This window comes from Bos javanicus, chromosome 11 (genome assembly GCF_032452875.1).
Source record: "Bos javanicus breed banteng chromosome 11, ARS-OSU_banteng_1.0, whole genome shotgun sequence".
Lineage (NCBI taxonomy): Eukaryota > Metazoa > Chordata > Mammalia > Artiodactyla > Bovidae > Bos > Bos javanicus.
In genome coordinates this window covers 71,906,844-71,924,356 of record NC_083878.1, presented here as the reverse complement: position 1 = coordinate 71,924,356, position 17,513 = coordinate 71,906,844, and the positions used below count along the sequence as shown (strand labels likewise).

The following is a 17,513-nucleotide window of genomic DNA, read 5'->3' as shown; positions in this document are numbered from 1 at the left end:
CTATCTTAAATAGTAGTGGTGAGAGTGGGCACCCTTCTCTTGTTCCTGACTTTAGGGGAAATGCTTTCAATTTTTCACCATTGAGGATAATGATCGCTGTGGGTTTATCATTCATATATGGCTTTTATTATGTTGAGGTATTCTTTCTCTGCCTGTCTTCTGGAGGGTTTTTATCATAAATTCTCCTTTTCTTGAAAAATACTCAGCTCCTCTGTCATTTCACCCTCTGTTCTCTTCAGACCCTCTCTGAACTTAAATTTCCATCAGGAAGTTTCCTGAACACTCCACACTTTTACTTTGGACTTACCAGCACACTGGGTCTGCTCACATGTCTTTAGCCTTCATAGGAAAAACCATAGCTGCTTTCAAGCTGAGAGCTAGTAAAAACAAATGACATTACTACTAAGACAAGCTTCTTGAGAGTTGAGTTTTTCCTCAACTTAAAAATGAGACTTCTTGGGTTACTGGCACTTTGTGAAATAAACTAGTGTAGAAATGTTTAATGGTATGAACAGTACATTTAGAAGAGAGAAGATACTGCATTTTATCATGATCACTTTCATCCTGCCAATTTTTAATCATAGTTACTTACTGATTCAAAATTACCCTTTTGAGGAGGCCTGTGTTCCTGATATGCTGCTGATAGTATTTTACATGCAGGCAGCTCATCTCCTGTGATGGACCCTTCTGATTTGATCCTGACTCGGGGAACCTTGGATGAAGAGGATGAGGAAGCAGACAGTGATACTGATGATATTGACCACAGAGGTGAGAGGTGGCTGAGGTGACTCATGAAAACAGAACAACTGCTTATCCTCTCATTGTTTGCCTGGAGCTTTCTGTTATTGAGAGACTTTAACCATGCAGCCAGTAATAGGGGAGAGAGGAAATGGTAAAGGATATAGCACCAGAAAGGAGTTCCATACACTGAGAGTTCCTGGCCTTCCACAAGAATGGTTAGTACTGAGCTTGATTATGGCCTTTTCTTAGTCTTGTGTCTTCTCATCTTTAGGTCCTAACTCAATTTTGAGGAACCCAGGATTGTTTATTATAATTGTTTTAAGAATACAGGAGGCCTTAGTGAACCTAAATTAGTCAGAAGGGACTGTAACATTGAGGAGAGAATGGCTTTGGAAACCCTAAAGGGTTTTATGTGGCATAGTTTTATAGACTGTGGACAGAGTCTATTTCTTGAAACAACCCTTGTAGGTCCTTGCTGTGCTCAAGGGTAAACCTCTCTTTATTTCAGTGTGCTGGATGCTAACATGTAAATTGCCTCATTTAATACTATTTATTGAGGTATAATTTACAAATAATAAATCCCACTCCTTTAAAGAGTATAGTTCAGTTCAGTCACTCAGTTGTGTCTGACTCTTTGCAACCCCATGGACTGCAGCATGCCAGGCTTCCCTGTTCATCACCAACTGCCAGAGCTTGCTCAAACTCATGTCCATTGAGTCAGTGATGCCATCCAACCACCTCATCCTCTGTCATCCCCTTCTCCTTCTGCCTTCACTCTTTCGCAGCATCAGGGTCTTTTCCAGTGAGTCCATTCTTTGCATCAGGTGGCCGAAGTATTGGAGCTTCAGCTTCAGCATCTATCCTTCCAGTGAATATTCAGGGTTGATTTCTTTTAGGATTGACTGGTTTGATCTCCTTGCACTCCAAGGGACTCTCAAGAGTCTTCTCTAACACAAGTATATAGTTAGATGAATTTTAATACATATAGTCTTATAGTAATTACCATCATAAGCAAGAAACACAACACTTCCATCACCCTAAAAGTTCGCTCATGCCCATTTTTATTTAGTCCCTTCCCCTACACCAGTTTCTGGCAACCACTTATATGATTTTTGTGCCTATAATTTTGCCTTTTCCAGAATGTAATGTAAGTGGAATCACAGTATTTAACTTGGCTTTTTTCACTTAGTATAATGCTTTTTGTGATCCTTCCATGTTATTGCATGTATGAGTAATATGTTTTTTTAAATTGCTTAGTAATATTCCATTATGTGGATGTGCCTTTGTTTATCCATTCACAAGCCAATTGACATTTGGGTTGTTGCCAGGTTTAAGCTGTGGTAAATAAACTCCTATAAAGATTGGTTAATAGGTTTTTGTGTGGACACAGGTTTTCATTACTCTCAGTTAAAAATAGGTAGGAGTGGGATCTCATTTTAGTTACTTTACGAGGGAAGCATCTCCCCACCTATTGGTCAAAGAAATTGTACATTTTGGGCAACATGATAAATAGAACCTGCTTCTAGGAAATACTTCCTTATTGGGAGAATTGAACATGGAGTGTCTTAGCAAGAGTACAGTTGACTCTTGACCAACTCAGGGGCTGGGGTACCTATTATCCTTGGTACAGTTTTAACAGTCCTCATATAACTAACTTATAGTTGGCCCTCCGACTCTGGTTCTGCATTTGTGGATTTCATCAACCGTGGATTATGTAATACTGTATGTACTACTGAAAAAAGTTTGTGTGTAAGGGGACTCACGCAGTTCAAGCCCATGTTGTTCAAGGTTACATGTACTATTTCTGATAGATGGGAGACAGTGGCTCTAATCCACTGGTCTAATGGGGAGAGTCTGAAAATAACTCACCTTCTTTTTTCCTTATAGTTACAGAGGAAAGCCGCGAAGAGCCAGCATTCCAGAATTTTATGCAAGAATCAATGGCACAGTACTGGAAGAAAAACAAATAGTTTCTAAATTTCAAAATTTTGGAACTCTGTGTGAAGGACTATCTTTAGCTCTGACTGGGGGCTACAATCTATAAAGGATGGTTTTGTTCAGAATAGCAGTTTGTCTTACTAGTGAAACTTCCTGACTCCGATGAAGCCAGAATAGATTATTTGGACCTGCTAATAATTCCCATTGGCCTTCCCCTCGGATTTATGCAAGGAAGCATATTCTGTTTTTGGACACTGATATCCCTTTGAGCCTAAAACCGCAAGTTGTATCATTTGAACTCACATACTTTTGCTACTGATGGATGAAACAGAGAACTTAGTAGGCTGGATCTCTAGCCTCTACTTCCTGAGCATTTGCCTTTGAACTTGTACCATGAGTTCCCTTCCTTTTTATCAGAAAGGGTGAGAGGAAACAGGAGCTTGTCCAGAATGACAGTGCAGTCTCCTTGGCAACCAGTCAATGTTAGTATGAAACGTGCCTCCCACTGGGGAGCTCATTATAGAACATCAGGTTCACTGAAGAAAGTGGGCAACACATAGTTAGTAAGAATTCTACTTTAGATGGTGGCTTAGATAAAGAGTTTTTAATTTTCACTCTGTTGTAAGCCTGCTTGTCATCATTTCAAGTAAGAAAATCATCACAAATAGTCACTTCAGTTCAGAAGAGAGATTTAAAGCCACATGATGTTTACTGAAGTTCTGTGTACACACCACACCTAATAATGAGCAATGAAGCCAGGCCCTGTTTGTATTGTACTTTAATGCAGTGTGTCCTTCCTTAGTGATTTACTCAAAGGGCATGGGTTTGGGTCAGGTGCACATTCCACGCATAATAGCCCTGGTAAGGGTTTGCTTCGCCTCCACATTCTTCACAGTATCTTAAAACATAGTAATATTTCTCTTAAGACATTTTATTCCTGCCTAACCTGTATTTCAGTTCAGTGGCTCTCAAAGTGTGGTCTCTGGAACAGAAGCATCAGCATCATCTGGCAAGTTACCAGAAATGGGACATTCAAGACCAAAATCAGAAACTGGGGGTGGGGCGTGGGGCCTAGCAGTCTATTTTAAAAAGGCCTCCAGGGGATTCTGATGCATGCTAAGTTCAGAACAGTGCTCTAACTCAAACAGCCTATGGCATAATTCCAGATGAATTCCAGGTGAATCTCAGGTATCAATGCTCTTATGACCTTCTTTATCAGAGTACCTGAACCTTGGCCATCTAGTGCCTATTCTTCAATTTAAATCTTCTAAAAATAAAAATATTTTGTTTTACATAAAGTATTAATTTCAATACTATATAACTAATGGGAACCACTGGTCTAAGAACTTGAATTTGTTCTTTAAGAGGGAACCACTTGGACAGCAAACTTGTACATACCTGTTTTTTTCCCTAGTGCCTTTGAATACTTTTTCATTAAAGAGGAAATCATCTGGCCTAAGCTCCATAACAGCAGAGACAGTCTTACTCATCTGTATATCCCTTGCAAAGGACCCAGTACATAATGGGTACTCAATAAATGTTTGCTAAGTGAACTAATTAAATACTAAGTGGCTACTTTCTGGAAACCAACCACCAGATGTGTACTTTCATCAGTAAATAAGGGGAAGTGAAGTGAAGTGAAAGTTGCTCGGTTGTGTCCAACTCTTTGTGACCCCATGGACTACAGTCCATGGAATTCTCCAGGCCAGAATACTGGAGTGGGTAGCCTTTCCCTTCTCCAGGGGATCCTCCCAACCCAGGGATCGAACCCAGGTCTCCCACATTGCACGCGGATTCTTTACCAGCTGAGCCACAAAGGAAGCAAATAAGGGGAAATGAAACTAAACCTGGAACAGGAAAGGTTTAAACATGCCAAGGATGTCCAATTAGCAAACTTATAAATGCTTTGGCAACAGTTTAAATCATAACCTTATTTTGTTGCTGTTGTATTCGTATTTATTCCCAATACCTGAGACATTTAAGGCACTCAGTGATATGGGCCTTGATTTCTAGTCTACTAAAAGAGTGCTCTAAATTTCACAAGACTTGTATTCTGCACCCCCAAACCAAACTTCAGCAGTACTTAACTTGCACACATTTGCTAATTACTCCTGATTATTCCAGTGCTACATCAAGTATTTAATAAATAATGATTGACACTATCAGATGCCAAGTAGGGCAGATACTGCGATGGATGAGTAACAGCAGTCAATCTGTTCAGGACATGATGTAAAGCAGAATGGTGCATATTGTTAGCCTTTTAGAGGCTGCCCATCCAGTAGAAGTACAATGTACAGATGTAGAATTCTGGTAAAGGAATGGACCACTGTCCTCTGATGGCCAAGCAGATGCAACAAATGAAACAGGCACAAGTCTGTCTACGGACAGGTCCTGTTTGCTTCATTCACAAAGTGGAAGTGTTAGTCGCTCAGTCGTGTCCCAGCTTTTTGCAACCCCACGGACTGTAGCCCGCCAGTCTCCTCTGTCCATGGGATTTTCCAGGCAAGAATATTGGTGCAGGTTGCCCTTCCCTTCTCCAGGGGATCTTCCTGACCCAGGGATCGAACCGGGTCTCCTGCATTGCGGGCAGACTCTGATGAGCCATCAGTTAGTTTCATCATTCAAAAAGGAGAAAATGAAAAGAGCTACTGAAAAATGTACATGCTGAAAATACTGGGTTGCCCAAAAAGTTCGTTTGGGTTTTTCTATAGCATATGGAAAAGCCTGAATGAACTTTTTTGGCCAACCCAATGTTAAAAAAAAAAAAATCTGACTGGAAATAAAGAGGATTGGAATACATGGACTAAGTCTAGAGAAGGAAGAAGAAAAATATATGGTTGAGATGGGAGAGGGCTATTTGGATAAGCAAAAAGGCTGTTCACAGACTGCTGTGATTTCACAGGAGATTCTGTGGGCAGCAGAAACAGAAAAAAAAGACTACTGATAGATAAGCTGTGCAATGTTTAGCTATTTCCATTGGATTCCCAATGACTTGAACCAAAAATGAAGCAAGTTAAAAGAAAAAAATTGACATCTGATATCAGCATATATGTGAGTCTGTTCAAGCACAGCTGTGAAGCTTAATAACATCTTCATCTTCATAATATCCCTGCAGTGTAGGCCAGACCCAGTGTGATTCTTCTTGGTTGTGCAAGAGAAACAGCTTGAGAGAAGCTAAGTCACTTGTCACATGGTAAAGACAAGTCAGGGACACTGTTTTGGTCTCTGGATCACCATCCCGGTGTGATATCTGTGAAAGGTGGCTTGGTTGTGGAAAACAACAAAAACTAGATGCAAAAGGTAAAAGTAGACTTATTTGGTTAAATCCAGCTCCACTGATACCAGGAAAACCCGTTGTGTTTTAAGAGTTCAATCATTATTTGTGGAAACAAATTAGAATCCATCAGAGTTTCTGTTGGGTCTTCTAAGTCTGAAGAGGTCTCCCTCTTTGCCTTTTATATTTTCCTCATCCTCTTTTTGCAGCGCTGGTTGAAAACAGGGGAGGAGCCCATGAGGCTGTCAGTGGAGTGGGAGCCGTAGCTGCTGTCTGAGTCATCAGGGCTTTGGGGGATTCCAGCTTCACTCATGCCTGACATTGGCTCCTCGAACACATCGCTGCCCAGCACGCCGTGCCCAGAAACGTTGCCTTCTTCACTCTCTTGAGGCTCCATTTTCACGTGGGCCAAGTTCCAAAGAGGGGAAGCATTTACCTCTGTACCTGGGAATGGAAAAGAACACAGAACTAACTAGCAGCAAGAAAGGCTGGAACAAAGCAGGTGGCATACACCACCCAGGGCTGGCTGATGGCCTTTGAGCTCAGTTTTCATTCTGATTCTCTACTTGCCTAGAGAATATATTGTTATTCTCTGCTCAAAAAGTTACCAACTCAAAATATCTTCTTTTCCACTACCTCCCCTTCCTTTACCTCACCTCATCCATCTCCATTTCCCCTAAACCAGGGAAAGTAAAGCTACGCAGGTGGAAATATTCATGGTTCAAAGGCAGGCACAACCATGGGTTCTTGGGCAAGTGTTACATTTGCCTGTCCTTTTACGCGGCTGTCTTGTTTTTCTGCCTTGTGTTTGGGTCCCTGGTTCTCTCTCACATTATGAAAAGTTAGTGATCACTACAAAATGGTGGCAGCAGTTCCCAGACTGCTGAAAAGAGACATGACCCCTATGTCTGCAAGAATTTCTTTCTGGTTCTCCTGCCTCTGTGTCTTCTAGCAATGCTGTTCTGTGGTTATTACATCTCCCATAGTGAAAGGCTCTCTGCCCAGTACTTTGAAAATGTGGCCTAATTCTGTTTAGGCCACACTGAAGGACTGGCTGTTTGCATCATTACTTCACTGATGACATAATTTATATTTCTAAAGAACTGGGACTTCCCTAGAAGTCCAGTGGTTAAGACTTCCACTGCAGGGGGCTCAGGTTTGGTCCCTGATCGGGGAACTAAAATCCCACATGCTGCATGGCACAGCCAATAAATAAATAAATAAACTGTAAAGAACTGAGCGTCTAGCATTATTTGCAGTCCTTCTGACTTAGGGACCATTGAGCCATCGGGTTCTAAAGGGAATCACAGAGTCTATCTGGAAGAAGCAGCCAGCTGCCTATAATTGAGTTGCCCTATTTTAATCCCTTTCAGGTTCAACTTGTTGGTACTACTCTGACCAAGGAACCCCAACTATTCAAACATCCTTGAGCAATTAACATTACTCCACCTGTCTGGAAGTTGCCTTAATTAACTCAGCACAAGCATCAGGAAAGACCAGAATACAGAGAACAGGAGGCCATCTGTCCACCTAGCTGGGTCGGCTGAATTAACTGTCATCAAGAGAGTAACAGCAAATTTGGAAAACTCAGCAGTAGCCACAAGACTGGAAAAGGTCAGTTTTCATTCCAATCCCAAAGAAAGGCAATGCCAAAGAATGCTCAAACTGCTGTACAATTGCAGTCATCTTACACGCTAGCAAAGTAATGCTAAAAAATCTCCAAGCCAGGCTTCAACAGTACGTGAACCATGAACTTCCAGTTGTTCAAGCTAGATTTAGAAAAGGAAGAGGAACCAGAGTTCAAATTGCCAACATCTGTTGGATCACTGAAAAAACAAGAGAGTTCCAGAAAAACATCAATTTCTGCTTTATTGACTACACCAAAGCCTTTGACTGTGTGGATCACACAAACTGTGGAAAATTCTTAGAGATGGGAATACCAGACTTCCTGACCTGCCTCCTGAGAAATCTGTATGCAGGTCAGGAAGCAATAGTTAGAACTGGACATGGAACAACAGACTGGTTCCAAATTGGGAAAGGAGTATGTCAGGGTTGTATATTGTCACCCTGCTTATTTAACTTACATGCAGAGTATATGAGAAATGTCTGGCTGTATGAAGCACAAGCTGGAATCAGGATGGCTTGGAGAAATATCAATTACCTCAGATACACAGATGACACCACCCTTATGGCAGAAAGGGAAGAAGAACAGCCTCTTGATGAAAGTGAAACAGAGTGAAAAAGTTGGCTTAAAACTCAACATTCAGAAAACTAAGATCATGGTATCTGGTCCCATCACTTTATGGCAAATAGATGGGCAAATAGGGGAAATAGTGTCAGACCTTATTTTTTTGGGCTCCAAAATCACTGCAGATGGTGACTGCAGCCATGAAATTAAAAGACATTTACTCCTTGAAAGGAAAGTTATGACCAACCTAGATGGCATATTAAGAAGCAAAGACATTACTTTGCCAACAAAGGTCCGTCTAGTCAAAGCTATGGTTTTTCCAGTAGTCATGCAGAGATGTGAGAGTTGGACTGTGAAGAAAGCTGAGTGCCGAAGAATTGATGCTTTTGAACTGTGGTACTGGAGAAGGCTCTTGAGATTCCCTTGGACTTCAAGGAGATCCAACCAGTCCATCCTAAAAGAAATCAGTCCTGAATATTCATTGGAAGGACTGATGCTGAAACTCCAATACTTTGGCCACCTGATGTGAAGAATGGACTCACTGGAAAAGACCCTGATGCTGGGAAAGATTGAGGGCAGCAGGAAAAGGGGATGACAGAGGATGAGATGGTTGGATGGCATCACTGACTCAATGGACATGAGTCTGAGCAAGCTCTGGGAGTTGGTGACAGACAGGGAAGCCTGTTGTGCTGCAGTCCATGAGGTTGCAAAGAGGAGGACACAACTCAGCGACTGAACTGAACTGAAGAGAGTAACATTGCATGTACATCCTAACTAGGAATAATTTCAAAGAATGTCTGTAAAGCTGTGCTAGTTCCCTCTTTACTAATTAGGACGAGAATGTTTGTATCTCTAGATCAGTGACACTATGCTTCTTTTTAGACTTTCCATTCCCCTGCCCATCCCTACTTTTGCTCTTTCATCTCTAGCCTTTGAGTCTAAAATGCAAGAAGTACTGAGGCTGGCACATCTCCCAGAATCAAGATGGGTAGGTTGTTCTCTCTTACTTGAAGCCTGTGGTGAAGCCTCGACCTCCAGGTTAGATGGGAAGCGCTCGGTCTGAGTGCCGAGGACTCCCATGGGCAGCGACTGGTCTCCAGAAGCAAGGTCGGCCTCCAGTTCTTCACTGACAGGGAAGGTGATGTCGCTCACAGGTTCCTCCTTGATCTTGACAGGCTTCGTGTCCTCTGTGGCCTTCTCAGGATTGACGATCCTCTCATACTCTTCAGAGAGCTGCTTACTAATCTGTTGGCAAGCAAGAGTCAATTTTCCAAAGGAATGTTAAAAGCAAGTTGGATAGTCAGCTTGTGGCATCTGGTGGAAACAGAATATGAATATGAATAAAGCATCACTGCTAATGGGAAGAATTTGAGTTTGAAATTCATAGATGACAGGGACATGTAAAGAAAACTTGTTTGGCAGAGAACATGTATGTGATTAATTAAAAGGTACATAAAGGTAAAATATTTAAATGTATTATATCAGAACTGGGACAAAAGGTGACATTTTTGGCTATAAAAACTAACATTTGACATAAATACAACAGGTGGCTAATGAACACTGTAGGACATCTGGATCACTTAGCAAAGCCGACTGGGTGTTATGAATTTCTTATATTTCAGATTTGGGGAAACCAGAACAGTGAACAAAATGCCTAAGGCCACAAGGGTGGAAGAGATTAGATAGTTCTGGTTTTAACCAAAAACGCTGTCTCCCCCATCCCACACTACCTTTGAGGGCAGTGTCATCTCACTGTTTTGCTCCTGGTTCATAGCACTTAACGCCATCTGAAATGATTTTGATTACCTGTTTTTGTCTCTCTCTCAACAAGAATGCAAGCTCAAGGAACTTGTCCTATTAAACTGCTGAATTCCACAATAGGCACTCCACAAATATGTGTTGAATAAAAGCAGGCTAGCCACATGCTATAATTTCACTGACTGAAGAAGAACCCTGGGTCTGGCCAGGTCAGTGTGGGTCACAGCCGGGGCCAAGAGGCAAGTCAAGTTAAGTTCACTCTATTCCAGGCCCTGTGCTCTGCACCCTAGGCCAAGTGTTAGGGATCCTGCTGAACACCCCTAGATCACATATCCTTGTGCACCCCTCCTCGGGATCCTCTCACCTGCAGCATGTAACTGTGATAGTCCTTGATGCGGTGCTGCCAGAATTTCTGGAGGGAGAGCACGCTGCCGATGCCCACTTCATGGAACACCTGCTCCATCACATCGGGGAAAGGAGTCTGCCCCAGCCGGGATTCTCGATCCACAGCAAAGCGCAGCAGCTTGGTGAACTTGAGGCAGTACTCGTGGGCCACATCAGTCAGGGTCTCCAGGACGCTCTCGTTAGCACACTCAAAGCCCGAGTGGGCCAGGATTGTGGCCACTGCCTGGTAGAGGAGCTGTCGGCAGGAGTGCCAGCTGAGTTCAGTCACAGGCTCCCCTTTCCCCCTGAAAGTGGAGACACGATGAGTGTCATTGGTTCTCTTGCAAAGGGGTGACCTGTCGTGTCTTCCTAGGCGGTTTACAATCCTAATCAAATGTCTGGCTCAGTTTTCCAGGAGAATTTCAGGCAGGTTATATAGTCCAGTTTTACCTTGCTGCCATTTCAGGGCATGTCTCAAGGACCCACAGTCATATCCCTGAGCAGTTCCAATTACATAAAGCTTGCATAGGTGATATGTGTTTATAGTAAACAGTATAAAAGGGTATCTACTGAAAAGTAAGTTCCCATCTTCTGGTATCAATTGTGTGATTTTGATCACTTTTATGGAGAAGGAAATGGCAACCCACTCCAGTACTCTTGCCTGGAAAATCCCATGGATGGAGGAGCTTGATGCAGGCTACTGTCCATGGGGTCACAAAGAGTCAGGCACGACTGAGCGACTTCACTTTTAGGATCTGATTAATTTTAAGAGCACAGTGGTGCACATTTTCAGCATAGCATAGGTTCCTCACATGCTGGGCAATATATGGACCTCTAGAATTTAACTGCAACAAACCGTTTGTAAAATAGGAAAGCAATTCAATTTTTAAAAGCAGTTTAAAACATATATTGCTTACAAGCGACAGAGGATGAGATGTTGGATGGCATTACCAACTCAATGGACATAAGTTTGAGCAAACTCCGGGAGATAGTGAAGGACAGGGAAGCATGGCTTGCTGCAGGGTGGGTCGCAAAGAGTCAGACAGGACTGAGAGACTGAACAACAACAATCGCTTACAAAGCATTTTTATCCTACTTTATGCTGTGAAATTGGTAGGGGTCCATATTATTATTCCTATCTGGCAGGTGAAGAAACTGAAGTTCAGAGGGGGTGATTTGCCAAATGTTTTTGTAATATAGAGCTTCTGACTCTAGATCCTGTGTTCTTCATGATACTCATATTTACACCTAATCATTGTGGCAAAAATCCTATCTTTCTAAAACAAAACAAAAACTTCAAAAGTTGTCTGATTTCCTAAAAGTAACTTTCAATGAGCTCCTAATAATTTACCTGTTCTCCTGAAATTTCCTATCTTCTGCCTTCCCCTGACAAAGGAAGTAAATAGATAAAAATAAAAGAGGGTACAGAAAATGACTCTTCCCTGCACACACTTTGCATTTGTCACCCTGTGATTGCTGAACAGAGTTCCTGAGGAGCTATTCACCCACGCTGCTATTATCTGCTCAGCAGCAACTACTGCAATTCACCTAATAATTGGAAAATAAGAAAACCAACTGTCAAGTAATTTTTCATTTACTGTTTATATCATCATTTCCCATGACCAGTTTCTCTGGACCAAAAGCTAAAGACTTCAGAAGTGCCTAATAAACAGAGCTAAATCAGTACTGTTTTACTTAATATGTGGACCCATTTTAAAGGAAAATAATTCTTCCTGCAGCCCCATACCTGATGCAAAATATTTTTGTAACAGTCTCTTAAATATATATAAAATAAACTATGTGTAAACTTCTGATGTTCACAGAATCTTCCTAATAATTAAAATTAGAAAACTGACACAAAACTACAAATTCTAAATAATAGCATCAATTTAATATGAGGGACAGTATTATTTTGTAAAAGCTAAATTGCTCTCAAAATGTAAAGCTGGTACTGAGTGTTACAGAGTAAGTATTCTTAAGTTGGGCACATATATACCAATATGTGCCAAGATTGTGATGACACATTTCTCATTCCCTTTTTCACTATTCCAGTGTCTTAGAAACTTAGACAACGCACCATGACATCATCTTGCCTTAATCTGGGCCAACTGCAAACCTTACATAAGTCTATTTCTCTTCTTTTTTCATTAGTTTGGGACAATTAAAATAGTAGCAACTATCATCATCAACAGGCAAATGCAGTAAGTGATGTACAACACAATTAGTTATGAAGCATTTTTACCAAACATTTAATCTGAATCTTAACTTAAGAAAATAATCAGCAAATCCAATCTGATTTGGAACAAATGACCTGAACTCTTAAAAAAGATTAATATCATTATTATAAAAGGGGGAAGCTATTCTAGCTTAAAAGACACTAAAGCAGAGAAAGACAAATACTGTATATCATTTATACATAGAATCTAAAACAAACTAGTGAATACAACAAAAGAAGTAGACTCATAGATATTGGGAACACACTAGTGGTTAACAGTGAGGAGAGGGAAGGATGGGGCAAGATGGGGTAGATTAAGAGGTACAAGCTACTATGTATAAAATAAATAAGCTACAGGAATATATTGTACAGCACAGGAAATACAGCCAATATTTTATAATAACTTTAAAAGGAGTATAATCTATACAAATATTGAATTACAGTGTTGTACACCTGAAACTAATATTGTAAATCAACTATACCTCAAAAAAAAAAAAAAAAAGACACTAAAGAGGTATAACAATGAAAAGGAATACATGGTCTTTATTAGGTCCAAGACTGGGGAAAAATATACCTAATAAAGGATATTTTGGGGACAATTGGAAAAATCTGAATACAGATGTATTAAATGATAGTACTTAATTTGTGTTCACTTACTTTGATGTAATACTGGTTATTGGGATTATGTAGGAAATTTCCTTATTTTTAGGCTAAGGTGAATAATTTAGGGGTGAAATACTGTGATATCTACAACTCTAAAAGATTTGGCAAAAAAACCGTGTGTGTATGTATATATGTATACATAAATGTTTGTATATTTGTGAGTAAATGTGTGTATGCACACTTATACATATGTGAGAGAAAGTAAATGTACTAAAATATTAACAATTGTTGAATCCAGGTGAAGGGTATTTGGGTTTTTGTCATCCTATTATTTAAACTTTTCTGTACGTCTGACAAATTTCAAAATGAAAAGACAAAAGTACTTATTTGGCATCAAATGCAAACTTTCATACTGAAATCCAGTAGTAGCACTAGCTTTTAAGGCAATCAGAGGATATGCAGCAAGGCTTCTCAAATTGAAATTTACGTATGAATCTCTGGCTGCTGCTGCTGCTAAGTCGCTTCAGTCATGTCCGACTCTGTGCGACCCCATAGACGGCAGCCTACCAGGCTCCCCTGTCCCTGGGATTCTCCAGGCAAGAACACTGGAGTGGGTTGCCATTTCCTTCTCCAATGCATGAAAGTGAAAAAATAAAGTGAAGTCGCTCAGTCGTGTCCGACTCCTAGCGACCCCATGGACTGCAGCCCACTAGGCCCCTCCATCCATGGGATTTTCCAGGCAAGAGTACTGGAGTGGGTTGCCATTGCCTTCTCCAATGAATCTCTGGAGATCTTGTTAAAATGAAAATTCTGACTCCGGAGGTCTGGGTGAGTCTGACACTCTGCATTTCTAACAACCTCCCAAGTGATGTTGATGTTGCTGATCTCGGATCAGATTTTGGGCAGCGAGGATCAGGAACATTGTTATACTATTATTTCTTGAACTGTGTTATCAAAATGAAAATACACCGTTAAAAAATTCTTGTATAGAACTCGTGGATTCCTAATAGTAAGAGAATAAGTCCATAAATCTCATCTTGAGGACAATGAGCTAAACCCACAGTATATCTTTTAATTAACAAGAAAAACTAGATTTGGAGGACCATAAGACCATGGCCTCTTTTACAAACCAGTGTAGTACTTTGCTCCTAGTAAAGTGCTTGGCATATATTAGGTACTCAAGAAATATTTGTTGCACCAGAAAATAAAAAAATACAGACTCTGGATTTGGAAGAACATGGTTCAACTCTTAAACTTTCCACTAATTACCTGAGCAACTTTGGCCCAGTCATTTACTCTCATCTTAAGTTTCCTCCTGGAAATGTGGTGACGTGCTTAACAGGGTGTTGGGAAGAAAAGTAACATATAGCAAAGCCTTGTCTTACCGATAAAAGTCACTCTCTGGGTCACTGTGCCAGACCTGGAATGGTGCACTTGGATTCTTACAATCTAAAGGAAGGAGATCATCAGGAAGAGGAGGTGACCCAGGGCAGGACGGAAGAGGTTCAGTCTCTTCAGTCTTTACACCTTCTGTCTGTTGCTGATTCTGGGCCTGTGCCGTGGCAATGAGGTTACGCAGACGTCGGTTGTGCTGGATCAGCTGAATGGTGTGGATGGTGAGGCTGCAGGGCTCTGAGGGGATGTCCAGCATAGTGGGGGGCTTGGGCTTGTTGGCTGAGGGTTGGTGCAGAGGCGGGTCATGGACTTCTACCAGTCGGAACTCCCGAGGGAGCAAGTCAAAAGAACTTCTGTTGGTCTGGCTTGACGAGATTGGTATCTCTCCCCAGTATCTCAACATTTTGGAATTACAAAGGAAGAGCTCCCAAGTTAAATGTGGATGGTTATCCTAAAGGCAGTGTTTTAAAATCTCTAGCAACTGCAGGTTAAGGGCTTCCGTAGTGAAGAATACGAGGGTCTAGCCAGGTATTGACATAAAAACTAGGCAGTTCAAGACCACTTAGAAAAAGTCAGTGTCAGCAACACTGTTGGACCAAGGACGTTCTTCCTGAAGAAATTAAGAGAAATATAACTGTTAATATCACACTCATACACTGTGACAATTCCTACCGGACTGAACCACAAGGTAGAGTTTGGGTCTTTAGTAGACTAATAGCTGCAAGAGTATGTTAGGCTCTATAGTGTCCATATTTTCCAACTCACCCCACTAACTTATTACCAATCCTGAATGATTTGCAAGGCAAGACACTTAAATGAGACATGGAATATTTCTCAGAGTATCTTGACACATCTCCCCTGGATCCGCAGGAGAAAAAGGAGTAGAGTTAAAGATAGGAAAAGGTTCTTCTTCTTTTCTTTTTTTTGCTGTGCCATGCAGCCTGTGGGATCTCAGTGCCAAGTCCTAACCATTGGACTGCCAGGGAATTCCTGAGGTGGTTATTAGTCTGTGAACGCTTCCCAGGTGCACTAGGGGTAAAGAACCTGCCTGCCGATGCAGGAGTAAGAGACATGGGCTCAATTCCTGGGTCAGGAAGATCCCCTGGAGAAGGAAATGGCAACCCACTCCAGTATTCTTGCCTGAAGAATCCCATGGACAGAAGAGCCTGAGGGGCTACAGTCCAAAGGGTCGCAAAGAGTCAGACACTACTGAAGCAACATAGCATGCATGCATACATGCCAAACATGGGAACCTTTAACTAATCCTGGTGGAAAAATTTATGAACCACTATCCTAAACAGTCTTATGCATTCAACTTCTGACATTCATAGGGAAGAATCTCAGATATCTGCTATCTCTTAAATAATATCCCTTCCTTTAGTCTCTCCTTGTATCAAATCTACTCTCTACAGTGATGCTGTGCTTAATTGCTCAGTTGTGTCCAATTATTTGTGACCCCATGCACTGCAGCCTGCCAGGCTCCTCTGTCCTTGGGATTCTCCAGGCAAGAATACCAGAGTGGGTTGCCATGCCCTCCTCCACAGGATCTTCCCAACCCAGGGATCGAACACAGGTCTCCCACAGCAGGCAAATTCTTTACCAACTGAGCCACCAGGGAAGCCCAAGAATACTGGAGTACCCTATCCCTTGGCCAGGGGATCTTCCCAACCCAGGAATTGAACCCTTGTCTCCTGCACTGCAGGCTGATTCTTTACCACAGCTGAGCTACCAAGTAAGCCTCTGTAGTGAGGCTAGACTTAATATTTTAAACTTAAACCTAAAGACTTCCCACTGACTATTGGAAAAACGTCAGTCAAATTTTTTTGATTTACCATTCAACACCAATTACAATCCAGCTTCAACTCACCTTTCCAGATTCATTTCCCATATGTCTCTTCAAATTCAATGAATTTTTATCAAATGCCAAGTGTCATGTGAGGATATAAAGACTAATTCAAGGTCCTTACCCTGAGGTGAGGGAGAAAAACATGAATGTTTCAACATTAAAGTGTGTGGTCAGTGCTGTTCTACTAGAGACACAGACCAAGTTCAGTGAGAAAACACAAAGGAGGAACTTCCTGAAGAAAGTGACCATCTTAGTTCCAACAGTACCAGACTTCTCTGGTTGCAAATGCCATGCATTTCCACAGCTTAATGACATGATCTCTGCAGGCAATGCCTTGCTACCTGCCACATCCCTGGAAGACTTGTATTCATCCTTAAGTATGATTTAAGTCACCACCCTATCACCTCCCCAACACATCTCCCCTTGTTAAGTCTCACATCACTTTCTATGTTTCCATCACAGCATTTATACCTGTATTTAAACTAGTACTTGTTTCAATTTTATTCTTCCATCTGTCTCTCACAGCTGTGATCTTGGTGTCTAAGATTTGAGTGCCTACTACATGCCAGGCTTTGCCTCTACTGTCAATTCAATTTTCCCAACCTTTCTATAAGTAGATATCTTTTTTTTTTTTTTTAAGTAGATACTATTATTACCCCACTTTTCAGACGTGGAAGCTGAGGCCTTCTGTCTTGCCTAATGTCGGAAACAGCTGAGAGGGAACATTGAGATGGTCAGGATCCAGGGTGTGCACTCTTAACAACTACACTATGCTGCCTCAATTGGTTTCAGAAAGAATAAAAGAAGGAACGAATACATGAATGAACCAAGTGACAACAAAAATCGCCCTCTCCCCTAACTTGACCCAAAGGAGCAGGAAGGACAGGCATCAAGCAGAGCAATGCCAACATCGCTACCAGGGCTCCTCCCTCACCATCAGCGGACTCGGGCGCCAATCACAGTGTCCTGGGGTCGTCTAATGCTGGGGCAGCCCAGACACAGGGAAATGTGGACCTGGACCGAGGCAAGGAGGCTCCACTATGGACTGCCACTTCGCAGGTACTGAACTGGGCGGCTGATGGGCTCCGAGAGGCCTGAGATATCAGGTCGTATCAGGTCCGGAAGGCTGGTGTGTTGACCAGCGGTTCAAGGCTGCCGGAAGCGCGTCTTC

General features: G+C 41.7%; 2 protein-coding genes across 4 annotated transcripts in view; one reads left to right on the top strand and one right to left on the bottom strand.

Annotated features, from left to right (window-relative positions):
- GPN1 (GPN-loop GTPase 1) overlaps positions 1-3,293 on the top strand; it is a 22,788-nt gene extending 19,495 nt beyond the window's left edge. Inside the window, exons 13-14 of one of the 2 annotated variants that reach the window (XM_061431269.1) lie at positions 661-768; positions 2,629-3,293. In XM_061431269.1, coding sequence (XP_061287253.1) covers positions 661-768; positions 2,629-2,711 — 191 coding nt within the window. In that variant the 3' untranslated portion in view covers positions 2,712-3,293. The remainder of the gene's footprint in view (positions 1-660; positions 769-2,628) is intronic. The other variant, XM_061431270.1, reaches the window with a different exon arrangement.
- SUPT7L (SPT7 like, STAGA complex subunit gamma) lies at positions 3,269-17,513 on the bottom strand. Of its 2 annotated transcripts, XM_061431261.1 has the most exons (6): positions 17,277-17,513; positions 16,364-16,464; positions 14,487-15,106; positions 10,264-10,588; positions 9,149-9,386; positions 3,269-6,397 (listed from the first exon to the last, which is right to left on the bottom strand). In XM_061431261.1, the coding sequence occupies exons 3-6, from the start codon at positions 14,897-14,899 to the stop codon at positions 6,135-6,137; spliced, it is 1,239 nt and encodes a 412-aa protein (XP_061287245.1). In that variant the 5' UTR covers positions 14,900-15,106; positions 16,364-16,464; positions 17,277-17,513; the 3' UTR covers positions 3,269-6,134. The 2 variants fall into 2 exon arrangements, with proteins under 2 accessions (XP_061287245.1, XP_061287246.1); XM_061431262.1 differs by lacking the exon at positions 16,364-16,464 and having other exon boundaries at positions 17,277-17,510.